The sequence below is a fragment of the Rhinolophus sinicus genome, chromosome 3, assembly GCF_057876585.1.
Source record: "Rhinolophus sinicus isolate RSI-liver-muscle chromosome 3, RSI-T2T, whole genome shotgun sequence".
NCBI lineage: Eukaryota > Metazoa > Chordata > Mammalia > Chiroptera > Rhinolophidae > Rhinolophus > Rhinolophus sinicus.
Genome location: NC_142503.1, coordinates 69,178,695 through 69,188,526, shown reverse-complemented (window position 1 = coordinate 69,188,526; position 9,832 = coordinate 69,178,695). Strand labels below are relative to the sequence as shown.

The following is a 9,832-nucleotide window of genomic DNA, read 5'->3' as shown; positions in this document are numbered from 1 at the left end:
GAGTAAGGCAAATTTACTAATGTATTTGATGAGCAAAGTCAGTTAAAGGGAAGAGTCAAGGATGATATCTAGGTGTTTGAGCTAGATAGATGGAGAAACTGCTGACAGAGATTGGAAAGATTAAGGAGAGTAAAGAATTAGAAAAGGAGGACCTCAAGAGCTCAGTTTGGAATATGATGAATATGAGATTCCAATTAGACATCCAAAGAGATATGTCAATTTAACAGTTAGATATTTAAGCCTGAACTTTTGGGAGGAAGTTAAGAGTGGAATTATGAATTTTTAGAATCATCTATATAGATGATTTTAAAACAATGGAAATGATTAAGATTTCCTGAGGAGAAAGTTGATGAATAAGTGAAAGGAACCCTCAAAATGCCAAAGATTAGAGATTGGGGAAAGAAAGATCCAGCAAAAGCATTTAAGGAGGAATGGCCAGTGGAGCAAGACAAGGACCAGAACAGGGTGGCACCATGGGATCGAAAGAAAGGAATAGATTCAAGAGAATGGAGTAATCATTTGTGCCAAATTCTGTTGAAAATGTGAATAACCTGACTACAGAAAAGTGACTATTGGCTTCGGCCATAAAGGTGTAACTGGTGACTGGGGCAAGAGTGCTCTGAGTAGAATGATAAGGATAATAGACTGATTGGGGTAGGTTTATGAAAGGCTGTGAGGAGAGAAAGTGGTGTCGGAATATACAGAGAACTCCTTCAAGATATGTTGCTGTAAAAATGAACAGAGGCATATGGTAGTGTGTGAAGGGGTCAAGGAATGTTTGTATGCTGAAAGGAGAGTAATGCAATGGAGGATGGAAATTGATTCTGCAGGAAGAGGAAGAGAATAATCACAGGAAAATGGTCCCAGGGACACTTCATCCACAAACTAAGAGAGATTTGGTAGTATATCATACAAATCAAAGAATTTAGTAGTGTTAGTATTGGAAAACGGAGAGAATTTTGGTCAGTTTCCATTTCCTATGGTTATGTATCCAGATTAGCATGGGGAGAGTAGGAAGAGGAGAAGGGATAGGAAGTTGAAAAAAGAGGAAGTGTAAAATACTTATTTTAGAGATAGGAAATATATAAATACTATTAAATCATTGTAGGAAAGCTTTGAAATGATTGCGGTGTACTCATATGAAATTAAAATTCTAAACTATGTGTGAGGAAATCCACAATATTCTGAATTTTCCAATGGTGACCACTTTGAAATTTTTTGAAATATCATGTCTTTAATCTTCTAAAACATCTTTGGTGCCCCTGCTTTGCTGGTATCCTGAGCACTTTCTCTATGAATAAGTTTTATTAGACCCTTTCTAAAAGAAGAGACATCAGCTGGAGAGAGAATAAAGTGATTGACTATCTCAGAGGAAGAGTCCCACACAAGGGGCAAAGAAACAGGAGAGTGGGATGCTAAGGAATTTTCTCCCACCCCTCATTTTGCTCAGGATTAGTTTAGACAATGTGGCTATAGCCATACCGTGTTTAGCAGGCAAATAGGAAGGAATATTTGTTGCCAAAGTAGAATTTACAGTGCCCCTTGCAGAATGCTTACAGGACTTATGCCAATATTCCAGGTGCTATTATCACCTGATTTTGGTGCCTCTTATGGAAGTACAGAATAAGAGAGAGAACTAGTGGGGACAAAGATGACCAGTGTCTTTGTTTAAAAAAAAAAAAGAAACTTTATTAACTATCAACAAATTAATAGAAAAGGAAAGAATACATTTAGAAATATTAGAGGGCACATTATTAAAAACATAGTTATATACATAGTGGGGCTGCCTATCTAATTAATTTATTCATGCATATTTATTAGGTGCCAATTATGTGCCAGGCACTGTGCTAGATACTAGGTACATATTCAACAGTACATTCAATTTCATGGATCAAAATTGTTGTGCTCTTTTGGAGCTAAAGTGCAAACTGATTAAAATTTGCTCGGTAAGATCAGAAACGTCTATATCATGGGTTTCTGCTCAAAGAGATCGTTTGCCTAATTCCTAACAGCCTGGGTTCTAGTCTCGAATTTGCCACTATTAGCGTGATACAGAAAGCAAGGACTCTCTGGATATCAGTTTTTATCCTGTAAATGAGAACTTTGAATGAGATGATCTTGAAAACATCTAGCTATTCTAGCTCAAAAAGAGTTTATGGTTTGATCAACTCTAAGTACTTGGTTGCAGCTCTGATGGGATGGATATTCTCCCAAAGTCAGGCACTGCTCAACTTTAATTATGTGGGCATGCATTGCAATAAATGCACGTATACTCTAACACAAGGTAAGAATGATAGATGTCATTTGATTGGAACATTTTATAACATATTTTCAGTTGTGTTTCTTCAAGACAATTCTGTAAGGCGTAATTTGTTATATTTCCATCTTACAGAGGAAGGCAACTCAACCTCACAGAGATTGTAAAACCTACCAAGTGAGCTTCAGAGCCAGACCACAATCCAGATCTTCTCAGTCAAAGCCCAGAGTACTCTCCCCTAAAACACAGCACTACACACTGAATTTTGCTATTCAAACTATATGAGGCCATAGAGAAATCATTGATAACCTAGTCAAGTGCTTTTGAAGCATTTTTTAAATTGGAACATCCAGTGTGTGTAAGACAGGGATAAATAAAGAAAAATATTAATTATAAGTTTGTAACCTTCTCCCCAACCCAATCCCCATGTTGGCCTTCTAAGAAAAAAGGATTATTGCATGCTTAGTCAGCCATAGGAACTTAATTATGCCTCATGGGGGACAGAATAGAAATGATAATTGTAAGATGCCTAAAGAGTGTCAATTGTTCTTTGTAAGAATGGTGGCATAAGGCCAAAGAATTTTCAGAAAGTTATGAGACTTTGAGAGTTTACGGAGGAAAAAGGATTTGAAATCAACACATATTATAATGTAGGGCGTTTTAAGAAAAGAGAGGAGTTAAGAAGAATTTAAATAAATTTTTGCCAAAACTGGCCACAACACAGCTCATTTGATTTGAGTTAATGTAAAACACATAAAAGTTGAGCTTCTCTGCTGAGCAGTTTAAAGCAGAGCTTGCCCAAATACACTCAAAACAACTTCAGTGGGAAGCTATTTCTATTTGTATCTTTGCAGACAGTTTAATCCTCTAAAAGTAAAGCAATTGAAGCAGGCTTAGCTCTAAGCATAGGCAGGTGCCAACTTGTGGAGATACCTGGGAAGTGAGAAGGCTGACTTCTGTCCCCAAATCTCCCCCAATACTCCCTATTAGCTAAGACATCACCAACAGGGAAAATAACCCTCTATTTCACAATAAATGTAAAAGATTAACTTGATCTGCTACAAAGAATTGATTCTTCCACCGATTATATCATGTGTATTCAATATTATAATATTTAAATATTAGTGTATATGATGATGATGTAATGAAAGCAAACCATCTCCCTACTCCACTTAATTTAGCAAGACTACAAATTTGATGATATTGAATTTAGGTCAACTTCATAAAAAATTAGATATTTCTATTAGGCTAAGAAAGATTGGAATATCAAAATAATCAATTAAACAGAATATGATTTTATAACTTGCATCCTACATGTCTACACATATGAAAAACATGTTTGAATGTTCACATGATATGTAATAATGCACTAAGTATTTGCAGTGGAATTAAATAGGGAGGAAAAATACAATTATGATAAAATGTATTCAAAGGAGAAGCCTGGGATACCAGAAAGATGCTATGTTATCAAGCTGGCAAATGAGTTGAGTTAATCAGTAATTTTACTAAATATAAATTCTGAGTGGAAAATAATTTCAAATTTTATGCTTTCAAAGGACAGTGAAAGCTGAAGACCCTCAGCTCCCCAAAATGAGGAGGGAAGGAAGAAAAGCCTATAAAAAATGGAAAATCTTGAATCCCACAATATGTAAGTCCAATTCATTGGTTTTAGAAGTATGTATAAAATGAACTACCCAACTTATGTTCTTTGTTCTTTATCACAGGAATGTCTATAAAAGTAAGAAGATAAATGCATATAAATGTTATAAAATTATTTAGAAGTTTGGCGGATTGTTATTATGTGTAAACTTCTGCATTAATTATTAATGATATGTATTGTGAATAATTTAAATAAAAATATTTACTTATTCAGACAAAGGTTATTAAGACCTCTGTTCTTAGACTCTGTTATTATTGCATTATTACTATTACATAACTATCTCAGTTCTGTCTTCCTGCTTGAAAAATTCAAGTGTAGTCCATTGAAAGAGGCTATAAACCATAAAATTATAAAACTGAAAAGGGTTATATAAAGTGAACTGTTCTTGACATGAGGGTGTTATTTTTAAGAATAAATTGTAATCTACAGTTCTTGAAGGCTGTCTGTCAGTCTGTGTAAACTGCTATCCTGTACAAGCTGTATTCTGAACGGGCTTTAGAGAGAGATATGTCTGCACTTCTTTTCTCCCACGACTTACATGTTACAGCTCTCAGATTATAACCAGGCCCACTGGAAACTGCTTCAGTATTTGCCATGAAAAAAGCCACTCCCTCAGACTAGGAGAGGGAAATGAGAATGGTTAGACTCCCCAAGGAACTGCAGTACGTTTCAGAATCTATGTGTTAGATCAGAAGTCTGTATACCTCTCCTGAAGTTGGAAACTAATAATTCCTAAACCTATGATTCTTTATTTGATTCTGAAACTGCAATTCTTTTTTGGCACCCCATACTTCTCTCCCACCTCTAGCCAAAGTTTGGTAGGATATTTTTCTTTTTCCTGCTGAAGAGAATGTATTTATTTACTCTTTTTATTTACTCTTTATGTAAGTGTTTATATAAGCTTTTATATTTCTATTATAAACATATAAATATATATAAAATCATATTTAAATTAAGACCATTTCAAATAAATTTATAAATAACGCTTTTCAATTTTTAATGTCATCAGCGTATTAAAAATATCCTTGTGGACAGCTGGTCCATAAATTTCCCTGACATCATTATTTACTGGTTGCCCATTCTCCTTTCTTTTCCCTCACAAATACGCTCTTTCAGATGTAGTTTAACACATAATTTGAGATCTTCATATTTTGTACACTGTTTTTTACAAATGATCTGATAGCTCATGCTCAAGTTCACAAAAATTTCATAGCAAAATATTCTAACAGTATAAAGCAGAGGAGTAAAGGTTGCAAGTTGGTTGTTCTTAAACTAAAGCTGGTCCCTAAATATATTGGCCTCCATCTACAGAGAGTTTTTCAAAACGTGGGCCAATCACTAGAAGCTGGGAGATTTCACTGTATAATAAATCCAGACTCTAGTTTTTTCCTGGAAAATGAGAGGATCTGGCAGCACTAGGACACTTCTCTGTTGCATAAAAAGCCCCTATCCCAGTCAAAGGAAAGTATCAGACCTATTTAAAAGGCTGTCTAGAAGCCATACTTAGGTCTCTCTCATTCTCTTTACCCACATTTTTATGTATTGTACTATCTCAAATTAGATCGAGCTTGATTTTGCCTATATTATTATAATGCCATAAGTTCAAATACCTGATCATGGCAAATTGCTCTTTATCAAGAAACCACTTAAAATTTATTTGCATAAATTTGCTGTGAAATTTTTATGTCACCCATTTTGGAAGACTGTTTTAGAGTAAAGCTATGTTCAATTCTTACTTCCCAAAACAATCCAAGTGATATTCTGCATTCTAAAATAATTAATTTAAAATAAGATATTTATTAGAAATGAATTTTGTGGAAAATACCTTGACATACTATAAATGTTACTCAAAATACTTACAAAAGATATGCATTGGATTTTATCCTAGAATTTGGAACATCTACTCTATTAAATGAACACAGAAACTTTTTTCTTTTTTTGCTTCCTCTGTAGATGAACCTCAGCCTGCTAATGAAGCATGCCAAAAACATGTAAAAGATCTTGAAAAGGAAATCAAAGGAGACACCTCAGAGGCTGTGTTTCATCAAACTGGGGCATTCAGGAAATCTACAGAAAATGGAGATGACCATACATCTGCAACTATGATTGGAAAGCAGAATTCCTCTTTTCTCCCTAAAGATAAGAGAAAACCTCCATCTGACAGTAACATAAGTATGGAAAAGGAAAATGATGATCTTCATTTGTCCATTTCTCATCAACTAAAGAAAGCCTTACTCATGGTCATGTTTAATGACTGTGAAGAATCGTTATCAGGAAAAATTACACTACAGGATATCCCAAACACACTAGATGGCTTGAAACCAGCAAAAGGCAAAATTATTACAGAAGTAAAGTGTGGGGCTTTCAATGTGCAAGTAGCAATTAAGAATAAATTTTTCTGTAAAACAGGAATGCAGTTCCCAGCAAAAATGAGATGTCCAAAATGTCACCAGTGTTACTCTGTCAGACATATTCAAAGATGCTACAGTTCTAGAAGCTGCGCTTCTAAGTACAAGAATGTATTGATAGAAGAATTAAAATCTGAGGTGCCATCTAAAAATGGAGGAGACATTGCCAGAACTGAGAGCCCCTCACTGAAAGTAAGCATTATAGGAAAAGGAATTAAAGTTAAATACACAAGTAAGAAACACAATATAATTATTAATACAATTCATCCTAAAAGGAGGAGGAAAATAGCATACGGAAAAATTTCCTCTAATCACACCACTACAGAATGTTCCAGGTCTTCTGCACAGTCTAGTATTAACCTCCCTGAAAAGCGGCAGCTTGAAAACAAGCATCAGCCTTCAGATGGTTCGCGTGTCTCCCCTCCTATTGTGTTGACTGTTCGGAAGGAGGAGAATTTTGATACAGTTGTGGTTCCTCTGTGCTCAACCCCCAAGAGGAAGAACAAACCTGACACCCAATCCTCAGTCTTAGATGACTGTGAGGTAGGATCTGCCACCTCTCAGCAGGACTTTAAAATTAGTCAGAACACGCCCCAAAAGAAACATTTCTCTGAAGCTGAGACTCTTCTCCAAAACATTCTTCCTACTTCATGTAATACTCTAAAGACCACAAATTTCAGTGATAAAGACTTAAGCAAAATGCCTTTTGAGGGTCCTAAGGACATAGAGAGAGGGAGAGAAATCAACTTTGAAACCCCAGAAAAAAGCACATCGGACTCATCTGTACAGCAAAGCCCAGGAGGAATAAATTATTTGCCAAGTACCATTACTGGCATCTTCCCAGTTCAAGATGCCAAAGACTCTGACTTTTCTTCTTTGTCTTCTCTGAATGTGGGGCTCACAGGAGAAAAGGCAGCCAACATTGATTGCAAAGGCAGCAAAATTCCACCTGCAGAATGCTGTGAGAACTCAAATGCTCTATCTTTCCCTTCCAGTCAAAATACTCTGAAGTCTTCCCCCCCATTCATCCCATCCCACTGGACCACCAGTCATTCAGAACCTAAAGAAGCCCCTATAGGTGCATTTTTCTCTGATCACTATGCTGAATTTGTGACAGACTATGAGGAAAAGCCAGTTGGTATGACTGACAGAGACTTTAGCAAAGCCACTTTACATAGTGACTTTCACACAAATGCACAACAACTACTGGAAAAGAAGAGTACACAGGGTCCAACTCTCAGCCTTGCATCCTCTGGCAGGTTCACTGCTGGGAGCCCACCCCAAAGTAGTAGCCATGGCTCTGTGACATGGGGTAGAACAGGGTCCCAGGCAAGTCATCCAGAGACAGCAGCCCCCAGCAAAACAAAGGTGTCAGTCAGGACCTCAATCACTGATGAGTTAGAGCAAAGATTAATTATTCAAAAAGATAAAGATGGCACAGTCAATTCTAATTGTCCCATGGGAATGAAAACCCTTAAAAAGTCACTCAGCTCTCCAGGAAATATGGAAAGAGGGAAGTGCCTCATAAGGCCAGTGGTAAAGAATACATGCCACAGAGATTTTGAAGATCGGTCAAATGAGAATCATGAGGAAGTCTGTTTTCAAATGGATTTTCCACAGAACACTACTGAGTTCCGCTGTGCAATGTGTGCTACAGATAATCTGTTGCTTATTGAGAAAACAGTGACCAATGACGCAGACCAATATAGTAACCAGGATGAAATAAACCTTGGACTAACCAGTTTTAAACAGGAGCCAGCAGAGTGCCAAAGGATTGCATCAATAAGGCCAAATGCTGAAGGAGATAAAAATGACCTGAAGGAAAATTATTATCATCAAATAGACATACTGCTCTCACCTCAGAAGCCGAAGGCTTTGAAAGGTACAGTGGGCTATAAAGAATCTTTCACTTTATTTTTACTTGTTTGAGCTTTAGAAAGTCTTAATGTGAGGGCTTTTTTTATTGCTGGGGATTTTTTTCTTTATTGTTGAAGATATATTGAGTATTTTAGAGTCAGATGAATATGGGCAAGCGTGTAAAAGCCTGCTTTTTTCCATTATCACCCACCCCGCCCATAAGAAGTGCATCACGAAATCACCAAGGTTACAGTTTAATATAAAGTTTAAAAAAATCAATTTCTCCTTAAAAGGTTGGTGTATCGCCAAATCAATTTTGTAGGAGGCATTAGCCTTTTGCCACTCTTAAATAATCTACCATTTTTTTTCCTTCTTGCAAGCTAAGCATGTTTGCAAGAATGGGAAGATGTGTTTGTGATAAAATGTGTTTTTAAACCTTGCCGTGGTGTTGCAGAAGCATGGTATACATGTCTGAGGAGGCCATGTGGAATAGTAATTAAAGCAAAGGACAAAAAGCAGAAATGGCCGCGGCTCATCCTTGGGGCCTCTGAACTCAAGCAGACCTCTGACCTCCCTTGTGCATTAGCTGATCCCACATCCCTGTGCTCCCATCACTGATAGAACCCAGAAGCGCTGCCGCCCTCAGGAGGGCTGCGATGGAAGCTCTTTTCTAAATACATAATCCCGCCTGTCTGCTTTCAATCTTGGATCCACACTACCGGGATGTCATTTTGGTCACTTCATAGAAGGCCCTTGTTTTTCTCAATCAGTCCAAAATACTTTATTTTTAATGTTCGCGTTATTCCACACTGTATATTAAATTATATCTTGAGCAAGTAAAAACTTCCTTCAGACTGCCGGTACCATTCTGAACTGAGATTTGGAATGATGAAACTTCATTGAGAAGTTATCTTTTCTTTGTTGTTCTAGCCCTGCTTTTTTAATAGAATTAACAAAATTTACAAGCTGACATAAAAATACAAAAAAAAACAAAACACTATATCACATAAAGGTTGGCATAAAATGTGAAATTTACTGTCTAGAGAATAAATGCCCTGAAACAACACAAAATCTGTATGGCCACCTGCTTAATATGAACACCCTAAAGCAAAGATCCGTCAGTCACAGTGACTGTTTCCTAGTGCCAGCATACCTCCAGATGCCAGGATGAATGGCATTGATGGCAACATTTGCTTCAGTCCATAATTATTTAGATCTGCAGGAAGCAGACCTGCAACCAGAGCCCTTGTGTCTCCCGGAGCAGACACATGCTCACCTGGATATAGCTTTCCAACCCAGGCTGGTTCTCCTTCCCCCACGGATCTGCCGCTTCCTCAACTGCCTCTCTCAGCAAGGCATATTTCCTTAAGAAATTCGATAATTCAAGTCAGAATCCTCCCAAAGCTGACCTTGCTCTCAGCAGGCTGTGACATTATCCCATTTGGTGAACAACTGCAGCTACAGGTTCCCTGTGTTATTGTGATGCATCAAAATACTGTTCCCCCTGCTCCTTTTCCCCTCTTCCTCTGATCGTTCCGTTCCTGCCCCACTGACTTCCTTGAGGTGCTAGAACCTGCCAGGCAAGATCCCACATCCGGTCCCTTGCTTCCCCCCTATGTCTAGGTGGTTCACTTTCATCTCCAAATTTTG

General features: G+C 37.3%; 1 protein-coding gene across 1 annotated transcript in view; it reads left to right on the top strand.

Annotated features, from left to right (window-relative positions):
- The first annotated feature begins 431 nt into the window (after positions 1-431).
- Positions 432-9,832, top strand: part of LOC141570779 (uncharacterized) — a 114,402-nt gene continuing 105,001 nt past the window's right edge. The window contains exons 1-3 of the mRNA XM_088796916.1: positions 432-511; positions 3,814-3,905; positions 5,871-8,207. Coding sequence (XP_088653042.1) covers positions 432-511; positions 3,814-3,905; positions 5,871-8,207 — 2,509 coding nt within the window. The remainder of the gene's footprint in view (positions 512-3,813; positions 3,906-5,870; positions 8,208-9,832) is intronic.